Source organism: Ostrea edulis, chromosome 1 (genome assembly GCF_947568905.1).
Source record: "Ostrea edulis chromosome 1, xbOstEdul1.1, whole genome shotgun sequence".
In the NCBI taxonomy this organism is placed as follows: Eukaryota; Metazoa; Mollusca; class Bivalvia; order Ostreida; family Ostreidae; genus Ostrea; species Ostrea edulis.
This window is the reverse complement of record NC_079164.1, coordinates 17471722-17488634: the sequence shown is the minus strand read 5'-3', so window position 1 is coordinate 17488634 and position 16913 is coordinate 17471722. Positions and strand designations below refer to the sequence as shown.

Below are 16913 nucleotides of genomic sequence, written 5' to 3'. Positions count from 1 at the left end.
TTGATATCGTAAGGTTCTCACGGAGCTACAAGTATAAAATACGTCTGTTCTCCAACTTGTTTGACCTAATTCCGCGTAACACCTAATTATTTCAGTTCAATATTGCAGATTGATATTACCTGGATGTGGACTATAACTTCATTTTTCTTTATTCAGAATTCTGACAATATCTTAAATAGAGAATTCCATTTATGGTTAAATAAAACGTTTGTTCTATTCGTCATGTAGTATCCCCTAAAATATATTCTTTCCTGAACACTTTAAACAAGGCTTTTTACAAGCACACTTGAAATGAATTGTGTATTTATTTATAATCGTCAAATACCGATTGTTTACAGCCATTTAAAAAGTATTTACAAAACGTACGTCACAGACATGAGGATTGTTTTTTTTATATGATACTTTTCAGAGAAACTCAAATACCTAACAATATTCAAAAGAGTAGCAATGAATTATAACCTGATAAAAATAAATCTATTCAAAATTTGTACTGTATCTATCTATCATCTATCTATCTATACAATTCTTACAATCTCATTCTTTCAAATGATGTATACTTTAAAATCAATCAAAGGTTAATAAAACTGAAGGACAATGAAAGACAGATCTCAACTACACTGCATATTATTTCGTTAGGGAATAATTGATGCTAGATTGTTTAGTAAATGCTTTACGTAAAAATCGTATTTTGGTTGAATGGAAACCATTATAAAATGAAATTGTCAGATCTCATAACGAATGAGGTCATTTTTTATTAATACTCAGAAGAAATGTTTACTTGCACACCGTTCAACTTCCTCGTCTATCCATGTATTCGCAACACTTGGATTCCATCTATTACAAAATGACGTCAGCATCCCAAGAGTTAACATTTTACACATGTGAACGTGACGTGATCAATGTGATTCTGATAAATTCTATGTCTCGTGTTTGTTCATCTGATTAACTTTCAAATAGTAAAGAAACAACACATATTCTATTGATTGTCGTGCAATGTTAAAAAAGAATAGAGAAGAATATCGTGTAATGAACACCTGTTAATGATAAACAATGATGAACACAGCGTTGTAATGAGCACAGTCTACTTCTCCGGTCAATATTTGTGATTGAAGGTCAATCACAACCTCTAGACTTTCACAACTTATTTTCCTATTCCCTCATCTTATATCATATTACTTATTCTTTTGGAACTATCAGCCAACCTCAGCGAACACCCTGGCTTGTTTTGTAATGAATCTATTATCTTTCGAGGGTCTCCTTTTACGTGGAAATCGAAAACACCGTTTCCTAATTTGCTCCGGCGTCCCGTAACCATTAGAAAATCATTAGTTGATTTGTTGTACCCAAATCTCTGAATGTGTCCGTATTTCCAACTGTGGACTTTCTTCATTGTATCACATTCCACAAGATCCAGGGAGAGAGGATGGACCTCCATGAAGTACCTCCCAGACAAACCTAGCTGGTCTGATGCTACCGTACAGTTGATTAGAATTTCATATTGATTCGTGCTAGAGCCTAAAATACAGAAACAGACTTAGTAATTGCAAACACTTGGAAGTGGTATCTAATATATAATGCCATTGTTCAGTCATAATATGATACAAAGCTAAGAACAGTGAAACTATTCAAATCATTCTAAAGAGGACTAACACGTTGATATAGCGTCTGACTTACTTTCGAAATTCAAATTCTGTCATATAAACTTGTATGTTATTTTAGATGCCACATGCCTAGTTACATGTAGCACCGTGGTGTAACACGCAAATTTGCCAAAACATAAAATGAAAATGCAAACATGCCGATCTGTAAATTTTTAGTTCCAGTCCCACAAGAGTTTTAGTTTTTACCTCTGCGACTCTACATTAAAATTACAATATTTCACTAAATAAGGGACATTTTAAAGTTTTCTATTTCGAGCCTTTATTTTGTGCATCGTTTTTACTTTCATTCAATATGAATTTCTCTGGTGTGTTACACCTCCTTAAAACTGTTATGGCTAAGATTCTTTCATTTGGCATACTAACTTCCGTCACACGGGGCAGGACATGGGTCGGAGGGAAAATTGTTAAATTGATCCATTTCCATTCCTACCAGTGGGTCATTGATTTCTTCCGGTTTATCAATAAGAGGGTTAGCAGAAGACTCCTCGATGACATCTTTTTCGGTGTATTTTCTTTTTCCGGTTCCTGTTGAGGAGACACTGTCATCGTCCGACAGCTCGGACTCAGCCGTGTCAGACTCAGGCTTGCTCTCCTCTGACTTCTGGGTATCCTTTTCTGCCTCTTTGCTACAGTTTGATGTTGACGATCTCGCCGAGAGTCTTTCTTCTGCCAGCAACAACTCTTCCGTTTCTTCGGCTGTGAATTCATAGTCAAATAATGAGCAACTTAAAATTTTTTATACATGTATATGTTCATTAAAGACCTTGAAGATTGCATACTGCAGTTGATTTGGAAATTTAGTAACGCAGTATTTTATGAAATGATAAAACTTTAATGCATTACCCAATGAATTGCAGCTTACTTCACACTTCTAATTTCAGGCCAAAAATTATTGTCACGTGTCAACATGTAATGTAACAGAAGAGTACCAGTGCACACATGTATCAACGGACATGTGAGGCGTCGTGTTTTAGTTAACGTCTACATCCCGAAATGTAAACGATCGATTATATTCCGCCTGAAACTCGCACCTAAATTTATTCTATCAACAAACTGAGAAAATATGATAATCTAGAAAACTACTTACGAGAAAAGAATTGTAGAAGGTCTTTTTTTTCCCCACAATATGTCATTATAAGAAACTGACCGTCATTTTTTTTAATGTATAGTTAGATATTTCCTTCTTTCCCTCATTCCAGTTTGAGTCACAAATGCATTAATGAATCTTAAACATGGTCACTTACAACGTGAGAAAATCTCCCACTTTAAGCAACAAATGATCCACAGACATTACATACTTACATATCTCGGACATGTTACTGAAGAAATTGATCGTAACACTTTTCTTCCGCCGTCGCATCTGTATGTAAAAACCACAACACTGAGAGTAAATCAAAACTTCCGGGATAGGTCAACCATATTTCCAACATCCTTCCTCAAAGGGCCAACACATGTGTAATATAATATCATTTGCAGTGCACTTACACCAAGCCCATTATGATGTAAGAATGTGCGCTTGCTAATGATATTCATTATAATGAAATTATAAAACACAATTGATTATGGTTTTACGCCGTTTTGACAATATTTCAGCCATTGTACAGCGTCTTAAATAGTTAGTACACTGTAAATATTCACAATGTCGTATGAGTGAAAAATTCTCGAGAGGGAAGTTTAACTATATGTATATATATAAATATATCAATTATAATAGATATATAAACACAAAACAAACTCGAATAACATTTTACTGTTAGTGCTTTCGGCGTCAATGCCTCTTTAGACAATTATAAAATATATCTATGTGTATATACATATACGAGTATCAGCGTTTTCAATGAACCACTGTTAAAAAAAAGTGTCCTCTCATAATCTCACCAATGCAGTACTATCACATTCCAAGAGAAATTTACTCACATCGTACAACTGGTGCTTATCGAATAATCTCGTCTTCACAACTAGGACACACACATTCCTGGGAAATGTTTTTATCACCATTTCAGGAAACGAAAATCGTATTTCCGACCTCTGTGTTCGTTATCTACTTATGTACGCTAGTACGCTGTGCATCACATATACCATGGGCTAGTAAAAGTAATGGGGGACCCCCTTAGGGATTTTTGCAAACAGGTATTTTTTGAAAGTACATAGTCCCTAGATTATAAATCAGGTTGTTTGACATTTCTACGTGAGGGCGTTTACGAGTTTTGGGGCAAAAACATGAAATTTGTCAAAATGATAGCCAACAAGAGCAACGCCAACGTGGCATAATACGCCCGTAGATTTTGCTCAAGGAAAACATATTTTAGTGGGATTCATATTTTAGTGAAGTTAGCACTGTCCTCTGTGAGCTAATTCATTATTATGCTTGTAGAAATGGATATCAAGATATAAAGAGGGATAGCCTTAGAATGCGCTAATTCTTAAATATGCTAACGGCTCGGTTTGTATCTTGCCCACAAGGTTTTCCTAATAAGTGATACTACGACCTTGACCTTGAAAAACAATAGGCACCTTCCTCTCATCATGATGATCAAATATACCAAGTTATAATATCCTGGAGCTTACGGTTCGGTTTGTATCCTGCCCACAAGGTTTTCCTAAAAAGTGATACTACGGCCTTGAAACAATAGGCATCTTCCTCTCATCATGGTGATCAAATATACCAAGTTATAATATCCTGGAGCTTAAGGTTCGGTTTGTAACTTGCCCACAAGGTTTTCCTAATAAGTGATACTACGACCTTGACCTTTGACCGCTGACCTTGAAAAACAATAGGCATCTTCCTCTTATCATGGTAATCAAATGTACCAAGTTGTAAAGTCCTAGGGCTTATGGTTCAGTCTGTATCTAGCCCACAAGGTCCGGACAGACAGACGGACGACGCCATACCATAATACGTCCCGTCTTCGACGGGCGTATAAAAACTGGAAAAACTCTTCAGATCCGATATAGATGTCATTGACATTTGTAAACAAGTATTTTTTTAACGAATATAACCCTTTGTTTACATATAAAGTTGTTTGACATAAATATGTGAGGGCATTTACGAGTTTTGGGGCTAAAACATGATTTTTTCTTTAAAAGTCGACGAAAAATAGAAAACTCCTTCAGATCCTATATAGATGACATCGACATTTGAAAACAATTATTTTCTGAAAGTCTGTAACCCTTTAACTATAAATCAGATTGTTAACATTGAGACCTTTTAGATTTTGGGGGCAAAAACCAAAAATTCGTAAAAATAATAACCGAAAACTGGAAAAAAAAATCTTCACATCCGATATAGATGTCATTGACATTTACAAACAAGTATTATGTGAACTTATGTAACCCTTTGATTGACAAGATGTTTGACATAAATAATTGGGGATGTTTACGACTTCTGGGGCTAAAACATGATTTTGTTTTCTTTAAAAATCGCCGAAAAATGGAAAAGTTCTTCAGATCATTTATAAATAATATGGACCTTTGAAAACAATTATTTTTTGAAAGTATGTAACCCTTGAATTGGTATAAAGATTGTTTGACATTAATGCAAGGGGACCTTTTCAAGTTTTGGGGCAAACTCATGAAATTTGTAATTAAAGTATTGTTTAAAAATGGAAAAACTTCGAGAATCTTACAAACACGATATGGACATTTGCAAAAATGTATTTTGCATTAAAGAACTTATCCGCTTGTTTGAGATATCTGAATTACTGAGTTATTAGTGTGGCAGAGTCATTTCTTATCTAATATGCATATAATGCATTCATATATGCATGTATGCATTGTTGTTATTTCATTTTATTTTAATTTAACATCAATGTTATGTGTATTGAATTATATAATCCTTTAATGGATCTGCAATTCAATATTCGGTCAGTCAAGCATAGCACTTAGTGAGTTCTTTGGTATAGAGTGCCTGAGGTGCCTAATTATGTCTTGGCCAAGTTGTCCATAAGTCTTTTGATTTCATTGGTGTTTTAGTTTTGTGTCTTGCGTTTTTATTGGTTTTGGGATTTGTTCCCTCCAAAAGTTCTTTGTGTCATTTCATTCTTTGTCTGAAATTTGAAGTGACCAGTCCATAGATCAGTGTATAAGTTTTGACATAGACCTGATAGTACTACCTGAGACTGACTTTTCCTCTAAATCGGTAAGTTACTAATTACTAATGATAATATACTTCTAATATATATCTAAAATGGTAAATCCTATAATTTTGCATTAAGATTAATTTCCTATGCACTTCATTCTGAGTAAAAGTATATAGTGAGAGAGAATCATTTATTTTAACTATAAAGTGTAAATACATGTAGTTCAATTGTCTCACTATGATGTATCTTATTAATGGCCATATTTTAATGATAATTGCATTAGCAGCTAGTTGTAAGTTATTTGATTAACTTGCAGGTTTGAACTTTATATGGTGACATTTATTAATCACATTGGCAGTTCACCATTGTATATATTGGCCTATTCCCATAGAATGGTATGTTGGAGTATTTTGAGTTACTGACTTAAATATTTCTCACAATGGATATTTTATATCAAAGTAATAACTGTAATGTTTATATTATGATAAGCATAAGTGTACAGTAAAGATTTTATCCATAGGCAAGAGTAAATATTGGGAGATGCATTTGTGTATTTAATGTTACATGTATAGCACTTTGTGTAAGACAAAGTTATCTCCCTTGAAGTATGTAAATATTGCTATCATTAATTGTATATCAATTAGTCTGTAAAAGTAATATTGTATTTTATGATTTATACAAATGTTTGATTATTGTTATACAATTGTTACAGGGCTTTCTTTTCAAGCAACTTAATATATACTTTGCTGAATAAACGCCTTGTTCAGAACCTCAACAGGAGTTGGTCATCATTAAATATTCTCAATCAACACACTGTTACATTAGTAAGAGATATTCTTGCATGCTATATTAATCCAGAATTTGTAGTCGCATTGCAAGTAGTAGTTTCAAACTCTTGAGTCTTAAAAACGGATGTCCCGTGTCGCAGCACGCTAAAGAACCCTCACTGCTCAATTGCCATAAGCGTCGAGTAAAGGCCTAAATTTGAATCCCTTCACCGGTCTTGGTGACGTCTCCATATGAGTGAAAAATTCTCGAGAGGGACGTTAAACAAGATGCAATCAATTTACAATGACATAACATGTTTGATAGTGTAATTAACTTAGTACTTCTTGTCAGATGGTGCATAGTCATTTTAAACGTGAGGTGCTTGGGTAATATCCATTTGCCATCCATAGCTGAGACACATATGTCCTGAGAGTACGATTTGGGAAACCTTTTTGCCATTGAACATAAGATGGATTGTCTGATACGACTTGAGAGAGATATGCAATGAGATATATACACATGTATTCAGAGATGATGGAGAGGTGGCCATGGTAAGTTATTGCAATGCATGGCAATTTTGTGGCAGTCAGATTCTTTGACTTGAAAGGGCTAACGCAAATGCAGACTCAATTCAGTAGCAACACATGCAGATTATATAAGTTCGCCTTTGGAGTTTTCCGAAATTCAATTTTGCTACCAAATTTTCTATGTGTTTTTTTATTTGGGTTTCAAGTTTTGTAATCACAGTTATATGAATCGGGATAAATGACAAGTATCTCTCTCTGAGCTTTGTCACACTTTCAACCACATAATTCTACACGATATTTATCTTCATATATTCGGATAAAGTCAAATGCCTTTCTATGTTGCTCAAGAATTATGTCAATTTTAGGTTCTGACTTGTTTAGATCATCGGACTTAGTGTACGTTTTTCTACAGGTTGGATAAAACATTCCCCCCTTTAGCAACCAAATCAATATACTGAACTTTACTTATAGTTGTCCCTTGGGTATCTGGGTTAGAAGGGATAGGTCCTCAGTACCTTTTACTTTTCGTAAGAGGTGAATAATGGGGCAAGAAAACCATTGTCCCATGGGAATCCAGATTAGAATAGGTCTTCAGTACCCCTTTGCTTATTGTAATAGGTGACTAAATGGGGCAGTCCTTTGGACGAGATCGCAAAAACCGAAGTCTCGTTTCACAGCAGGTGTGGCATAATAAAGATCCCTCCCTGCTCAATGGCCGTAAGCGCCGAGCATATAGGCTTAAATTTTGCAGCCCTTCATCGGCAATGGTGACGTCTCCATATGAGTGAAAAATTCTCGAGCAGTACGTTAAACAATATACAATCAACCAACTAATTTATTGTGTTATAGTCACTTTTATTATAAGCAGAGTTTTTTAAATGGCTTCTACTGTTTTTGTCACACACTTGATAAATTTGTGTTTTTTCTTGTACTTGAGTTTCTTCATTACAGAACAGACATTTATGGACGGGGAAAGTGTCGATAGTGAACACAGGTTGAGTGAACGTGTCTTAGTCTCACAGTTTACTTGACTCAACGCAACTTCGTCAATGCTCAAGTTTTACTCCTAGTAACGAAATAATATTTGTAAATTATTATAACACCAGCGATAGAAACCATGCAAGGCACCATTTAAAGCTAGTAAACAATCTATATGCCTTTATTATTCTTGGGACTCTGTCTTATGTGACATCTTTATAAGTAAGCTGAAAATTGAAAAGGTGTTCAATATTACATATGACAATATATTTTTCTATTTTACAATTGTAGATTAATGAATTGTATTAATTATTCATAAATTAGTTTATTGTTTGTAATATGTCATTTTCTCAATAGTCGAGCCATTATTTATCAGGGTTCCCCCCATTTTTGCATTGTATATTCAAAAGTAATCCATGTGCTTTCCTTTTATTGATTACATGTATACACATTTATGGACTTCCAAACATTAGATATATCGTGTGAGACTAGCCTGGTTCAATAGTAGAAAAAACGAAGTGACACGGTTAGATTTAATTTAACACACGTGAAAAATATGCGAGTTGACGAATCACCTACTTGCTTGAAAACAAAGGGATAAGACTATATCAAACAAGAGTTTCACATGGAAAACCAAGTATTATACATTTCCTAAGGTCTGTCTCTGGCAATTAATGACAAAATCGAAAGTGACACAGCTAATTAAGCCATGATACGCTCATTTACGTACATTCCCATTACTTACCATTGAGTCCGGCATATTGGATTTGAATCCATTCGACAGTGAGTGTCTGGCCTTCGTGCTTGAACATCGGAAGGCCTCGGGAACCAGGCTAGTGTGAGACATGGAAATGTGGACAACGATTTTTATGTTGAAAGTTATATTTACTAACTTAAGATTGCATATATATCATATAAAGATAGGGTCTATGGATTATAGTACCTAGGAATGAACAGTTTTTCATACTGTTTATTTAGTATTGAACATATTAATAGGTACATGTTATTTTGGGAATGTAGTATACACTGTATAATTTCGTAAGACATGAATTTGTAGACATTCAAAAATATGTATCACTTTCCTAATACACTGTCTTCTATATTTTATACTTATTTCTCACAAATGCCTGCTCTGGGAAGTCCCTATCCCGTTGTTTGTGTTTACAATGTGTCGTCTTTAATGCGATATGGAACACCGTAACAGCCATGTTGAGTTTGACAAAATTTTGATAAATTCAAATGACTATATCTTGAAAACACCCCAACATAAATTTATCAAACAACCTTCATTTACCTTTATGTTATACACACTTTCAAAACATAATAGTGTAGAAAAATCCCTAGAGGGGGGGGGGGTGTAATGTGTTACTGGCCCATGGTCTAACACCACATGTCTGTCCTTGTGAAGATTGGGTAATAATTAACATTACCATAATTGGGTAATAATTGAAATTGGAATACATTTTATGGGTATGTAAATTATTCCAAAAGCCGGTTACGTTAGCACTCGTTTGGGGACAAGAAAGACCGAATATAAATTACCCCCTCGTTTTCACAGAAATTATAGAGGACTAACTTGGGCCAATCAAGCGCAGTGACAACTTTCTGTTTCGTGGATAAATGGTCATGTAGAATAAGAGATAAACTTTAATGTTAGATAAAATGTTTATGTGCTCAATCTGATTGTTGTCTTAGTTATTATTATGCTTGGTTTGTCTTTGGGTGATTTGTTAAGGTGGTCACGTGGTTCGGTAATATAAATAACAAGTACGTGCAGTTCGGGTCATTCTACCGCTCGCTAGGACAAAGAAAAGTTGGTTCGGGTGTACTGGTAAATTCAAAAGTGTTTTGTAATGTAAAGGTGTAGAAAAGATTTAAGACGAATAAAAATGTTCTAGCGAGCAGCATTCCTATATATGATATGTGTTGTCTTTTAAAAATTTAATCAATCTATATTCGGACGAACGAGGTGAGAGAGAATATAATTGAAATTATTATTTGAATCACTTCATGAACATCAGAGTGAGAGAAAGAATATTTACGCAATATTTCCTAATCGATGTTGTGTATATGCCTTCGTTGCGGTACATGCAGGTAGCTAACGTGTTCATATAAGCTCTCTTGTCAAGCATACATTATTCGACACAGGACCTCGGTGTTTAAGGTCTCATCCAAATACTAGCGACCTGACTTTTAAATGTCGAGTGTTTGGCGAAGGGGCGGTTACTTCCGATTTTTAGGTCTTAGTTCTGACGCAGACATGACACAAGCGGGGTTCGAACCCACCTCTTCATGGTCATGAACTTGAGCCACCAAAATCTGTCAAGTTGTAAATGCACGCTGGTTCAATGTTTTTACCATTCTGTATCTGTCAAACATTTATAAATTAATCTTAGATTTCTATCTGCTTTCCATTCAATGTTACACGCATTGTGCGTCTGGGTGCATATCTGTACGTCGACATGCACTCAATCTTACATTATCTGTACGTATTATCCATCGTGTCCATTCTTATCGGTAAATGTTTATGTTAAGGATTTATTACAACATTGTTGGCACAACGTACAATGGCCACCTTCACCTCTCCCATAGTCTGGACAATCGTGGGGACGCCACCGAAGACTTGAAGTTTGTAAAAATCATGCCCCCGGGGGTAGGTTGGGACCACACCAAGGGTCAAAGTTTTACATGTGAATATGTAGGGAAAATCTTTAAATATGGACCAAGGTGACTCAGGTGAGTGATGTGTCCCATGGGCCTTTTGTTTTGTAAAATAAGGTGGGAGTATGCTTATCTATTTGATATTTTCCTAAGTCCGAAGGATTTTCCCGAAACGTACCCCTGGACTGTTTAGTACTATCTACTGATGTCAAGAGTTCATTTTAAGTTACTGATAGTGAATATCAATCAGCTAAGCAATATGGTCAAAATATCAAAGGTAAATTGCTATTGCACTTACTATATACTTGCTTGAATAGATGATCAAGTATCAATCGAAGATTATATAATGGTACCTGTACACGTATGTTACATGTATTAATTATTCAGAGCTGAAGGAACATAACGAGAATGATTAAAGATATTCTTAATCTCAGAGAGAGTTTAAATCATTGTATTAATTTCAACAGAAAACCTGGAACAGAAAGACCATGGTCATTTAAAACAAAAGGTCTTGCGACTGAGAACAACATTTTTACTTGGGGCTGAAAATCTTTTAATTTCTGTGTAAATTATGTGAAAATATAAAGATTTCTGTGTAAATTATGTGAAACTATACTCTAATTCTTTTATCTACGTTGAGTTTTGCATTTAAAAACAGAGCAGCAATGAATATTTTAGCAACAAATATTTCAGGTCTTGAATTGTAAGAATAATATGGATCCCAGTTAATTATGATTTCAGCCTTGTGTGCCATCAGTTTTAATCTTCATACAGCTTGTATTCATATAAACTGCAAACTTAAAGTAGATCTTATTCACTGAATTAAACCCACTTTTTCTAAAGAAAGTTCGGATATTTTGTTGTCACCCTGATCCGTCCGTCTGTCTGTCTGTTACATTTTCTTCTTCCACAGACTCCTCTTCTTTTATTTTAAGCAGTAACCCATTGATCTTCATGGATATGATAGGTGGTGTCCTGTAGATGTGCAATAAGGTTTAGGAATTTTCAACTTTACCTTGGGGGCCAAATGGGGGTAAAACGACGTTTTTCTACAGAAGCCTGGTTCCCAGAACTCTTACATTTACACAGTACCCAAATAATCTTTTGCAAGATGACTGGTGGTGTTCTGTAGATGTGCAATAAGGTTTTAGAATTTTCATTTTCACCCTAGGGGCCAAATGGGGGTCGAAAACGATGTTTTTCTATTTTAAAAAAAATCCCGGTTCCCAGACCTCTTACATTTACACAGTAACCAAATCATATTTTAGACGATGATTGGTGATGTTCCGTAAATCTGCAATAAGGTTTTGGAATTTTCATTTTCACCCCTTAGAGTCGACAAACAATGTTGTTCTACACAAACCTGGTTCCACAACTCCTCTTATGTTTTACGCAATTGCCAAATAATCTTTTGATAGATAATTGATGGTTTCCCGTAAATGCGCAATAAGATTTTGAAATTTTACTTTTCATACTGGGGGCCAAAAGTTGTTAAAACGATATTTTTTCAATAAAAACCACTGGATCCCAGAACTTCTCTTATATTTTACGCAGTGCACATTGTGTCATGTGCAACAAGATTATCTTTGCCTTAAGGGTTGGAATGTCAACCATTTGAAAGATAATTATTAAAACGATCAATTGTTTAAAACGACGTTTTCTACATAAACTTGGGTCCCATAACTCCTCTTACACTTTACGCAGCAGCCAAATCATCTCTTGAAAGATAATTAGTGGTGTCCTGTAAATAAGCAATACGGTTTTGGAATTTTAATTTTCGCCTTAAGGGTTGGAGTGTCAACCATTTTAAAGAAAATTATTAAACCAAGTAAAAAGTTATGGGGGTTGGGATGACCCTGTGTCACTTGCCCATCACAATACTCAATGCATCTTGATATGTGCAACAGGAATATATATGGTTTAGGAATAGTCATATCAATTGTTTTAAATATATTTCAACAATTAAGAAATAGGGCAACAGAATACGCAATGCATCTTGACATATGCAGCCAGAATATAGATGGTATAGAGTATATTTATAGACAAACAGTTGCATGCGGTTATTACTGTCACGTGACAACATCTAGTTTAGTTTGTTGGTAACATGCTGTGTATCCGTTGCTTCCGTGTATTTAAGATAGAAATTAGAGAAAAAGCTTTCCGTACTATCGCCAGGTTGTACCACCACTTTACATCCCGCTAACTTCCTCTTTAAAACTATTTATATAACGCAGTATGCCAAATAAGGAACTACATGTATCAGCATTATCACAGTAACATGAAGTGTCATATTAAGTAGCAGTATATGATATTTTACTCACTGGAAAATAATAACCAATTTATATCTACAAAATAAATATAAAGAAGGTTTCTATAAAACAGTATGCCAAATAAGGAACTACATGTATCAGCATTATCACAGTAGGGTGTTTACTTAGTGGAACTAGACGTGACAACGGAGACCAAACAAGTTGCTGTCCTTTTAAAAAGGGTTGCAATACGCGGAAAGTGTGAAAGGGGGAAATAACGAACAGTGTTTATAACAGAAATTTAATGTTTTTAAAACAGATTTGTTTTACAATATTGAAACAGATGATGCAAACATTTCATTATAAGTTTTATTGCTAGGTCTGTGATAATATATAGGCCTAATGGATGTGAAATACACGTGTATCTTTTGACCTTTAGCCTCAGAATTAAGAGTTATCCTTGTATTTGATCTGGAACTTAAAGTTCAGAATCAGAATGGGATATAATCTGGTCTAGATAATAACTTGGGTTTTACAACTTAATCTAATGATATAAATCTGGCAACAAAATATTTAACTAATTTAGTGCTCACAATCTTAAATGTCGTTTTTCATTTCAAAACCTCAGTGCAGCTTCACAAATGATGTCTAATTTAAGATATGAACAGTTAACAATACACTACCTCAGTTGTTGAATGTAACTGAGGTGAATATGTTATCGTGTCGCTATGTATGTATTAGACTCCATAACTGTTATATCAATCTTTTTTTTAAGAACACTAAAACTGTTTTTTCACAAACCATATAGAACAATGTTTCTTTAATTCTCTTGACGATTGTTTGTTAAACAATGCCGATCCCGATAAACTTGTACTTGTGTATGAACAACCTGACCTTTTCTCATGTGTACGGTTGGGTGCTACCCTGTTAGGTTCCAGTCTAAGAATAAAGGTTGCGTCATCAAGCTTAAGTTTTCCTCATAGCACCCGATGGCCCATGCAGTAATCAATATATGATGAAAATATACACGCACGGTTTTTTATTTCCCTTTTTAAAATAAACAACATGTATGTATATCTCTTCGTTTATTCAACTTACATAAAAAGGAACTGAAATTAAATGAGCCTCATTTGATATTTAACAAAATATTGGTGTGAACCAGGAAACTGCTTCATGTAATGTTTGAGGACATTGAAATGACGTTAACTCAGTTCTATTACAACCACCAACGTAAAACAAAATGTTTACTATACACTCAATTTGGATATTTACATTAACGTTGACAGTAAAACTACAATATAGATGTTTAGTCGAACAATCCAAGCACGTTTGCAAGAGCAAGAGGAAGGTAATGTTAAAAAACAACACATCAGCCAGTGCTGGGATAATATGCTACAACTGGTGACGTCATGTACACGCTGTCATGATATGGATAATGTAAAACTTATACGGTACCAATTTTGATGCCCCAGATGCGCATTTCCGCAAATAATGTCTCTTCAGTGATGCTCAACCGAAATGTTTGAAATCCGAAATAACTATAAACTTGTTAGAGCTATTTCAGTGAAAAACAGAGTGTCAAAAAGTGGAGTCAAATTCGTTTAAGGATAAGAGCTATGCTATAATGTAACACAGCTAGTCATTGCATAAAACACGTTGTTGTAAAGTGTTGAAAGTAACAGAAGCCAGTGATGGCATGAGCACGTTGTTGTAAAGTGTTTAAAGTAACAGACAGTTAGTGATGATATGAACACGTTGTTGTAAAGTGTTTAAAGTAACAGAAGTCAGTGATGGTATGAACACGTTGTTGTAAAGTGTTTAAAGTAACAGACAGTCAGTGATGGCATGAGCACGTTGTTGTCAAGTGTTTGAAGTAACAGATAGTCAGTGATGGCATGAACACTTTAGTGAAAAGTGTTGAAAGTAACAGAGAGTCAGTGATGGCATGAACACGTTAGTTAAAAGTGTTGAAAGTAACAGAGAGTCAATGATAGCATGAACACGTTGTTGTAATGTGTTTAAAGAGAAAGGTCAGGCAAAAAGAAAAAAGAGTTGAAACAATGATTTTTCCACAACAATTATACTAATTATTCTAATTTTCTCAACATATACACAATTAAGCACTAATCAGTGTGACAAAATCATGCAGGCTGTCATTTTAATGTTCTTCACTGTTTAGAGTTAATTATGTTGTAGCTTACCATCGGATTTTATCCCAGAATTCCGATCACTTCCAAATGCTCTGCTACGTCAGCAAACCCCTTTCACTGTTCTTATCAGTTCTCTAGGGAAGTTTAATAACAGTAATGTGTTTCTAAAATTGCCAGCTTGTCAAGCCTTTAATTGCACACATAAGCAAGGACAGTGCAAGACAATTTTCTTTGCGATACCAAACCCTGCTAAAGATGCTGCATCCAAATGAAGATCTTTGCAAATAATGGATAACTAATTTGAAGAATGGGAAGTTGTGTTATGAAACTTTTGTGTACGATCTTACTTGTTAGATAACTGTTATGGTGCACATCCTTGCTGTCTTTTGTAAATCATTATTTTAATAAATGCAACTGCAAGAACATCTGGGTTTAGAATCAATAAATCAAATTGTTCATGGTCAGTTATACACTGGAGCTCCCCCATATTCCCTACTGTGTAATCACATTGTTTACAACACATGCATTCTTCTGCAGTAGGCATGTCCTCACACTGTCCACAGGAACATCATTCCTCTAATGTGGGGATAACTGCATTTGATGCATCATCAGTGATGTTTTCAAGTAATTCTTCCATAATTCAGGCTCAAATGCATATGGAATAATCCCAAGGTTATTTTCTTGTGCCATTCTTGTTTAGTTGTAAACATCAGCAGGTCAGTTTACAAAGGGGTTTGCTGACATCACAGAGATGTTATCATGGCAGCCTCCATGCGCTTGCAGGAGAATTAACACTGACCATATGACTGAACCACGTTTTATGGCTTTAGATGACATTATAAGATAAGATATATGGTGGGTGTATACAACATACTTTAGTATATTTATTTCACTAGACATACTAGTATGTTATACCCTTTAAAGTAACAGACAATCAGTGATAGCGTTGTTGTGAAGTATTTAAAGTAACAGATTGTCAGTGATGACATGAACACGTTATAGTAAGGTGGTTAATGAAAAAGTGAAGATAACAAACAGTGATCAATCTCATAATTCCTATAAAGAATACAAAATTAAGAGTAGGGCAAACACGGATCCTTGGATACACCAGAGGTGTGATCACGTACACCAGATAGCTAGTGATGGCATAAACATGTTGTCGTGAGTTGAGTAGTGTGGACAGCCAGTGATAGACAAACACACCGTCCTCAGGTGGGTAATAGAAAGTTTTGCGAATCGATGGCTTATTCGAAGCTTTTTTTTTTCATTTTGGGGAAAAAATTATCTTCATACTGAAATCAACATCCTCGAATGCTTTCACATTTATATATTGATTGATTTTGCACCATTTGCAATTCGTCAATATAAGACTATATGAGGTTAGTGTTGTTATTTGCATGTCTGAAATCATTACGAAGAGTATATGTGCTTTCATACAATTTTCAGGATTGCAATTTCTCTCATCATGCGGATCTTCTGTCATAAATTCACAGCATGTTCTCCTGTTGACTAGTGATTGGTTCATAATGCCATTTCAATATTATGCTTATTTGGTGCTTCGGAGGAATGATATTGTATTGATCACAACCTTGATTAATGTAGTCTAGTGTGTGTATAGTGTTGTATAGAGATTATCCGATTATCATCCACTGAACAAATCTTTAAATTCATTTTCCTCTAGCCTTAAGCAATCTTTAGATGAATAATTTTTCTTCATTTTTATGACGTATTTCTTGGCAGTGATATTGCTGTTTTGTGCATGTAAACTTTTTGATAGGGCCTGTTGAAGCGTTCCAAATGATGACATTGACCTGACCTGCATATTGGAGAAACAGAAGAT

At 34.8% G+C, this 16913-nt stretch overlaps 1 protein-coding gene across 2 annotated transcripts; it reads right to left on the bottom strand.

The window, feature by feature from the left end:
- Positions 1–291: 291 nt before the first annotated feature.
- Positions 292–3738, bottom strand: LOC125662607 (uncharacterized). 2 transcript variants are annotated; one of them, XM_048894881.2, is made up of 4 exons: positions 3579–3738; positions 2964–3021; positions 2025–2357; positions 292–1515 (listed from the first exon to the last, which is right to left on the bottom strand). In XM_048894881.2, exons 1-4 carry the CDS (start codon positions 3657–3659, stop codon positions 1163–1165), a joined length of 825 nt encoding a protein of 274 aa, XP_048750838.2. In that variant the 5' UTR covers positions 3660–3738; the 3' UTR covers positions 292–1162. The 2 variants fall into 2 exon arrangements, with proteins under 2 accessions (XP_048750838.2, XP_048750846.2); XM_048894889.2 differs by having other exon boundaries at positions 3540–3674.
- Between the last annotated feature and the right edge of the window lie 13175 nt (positions 3739–16913).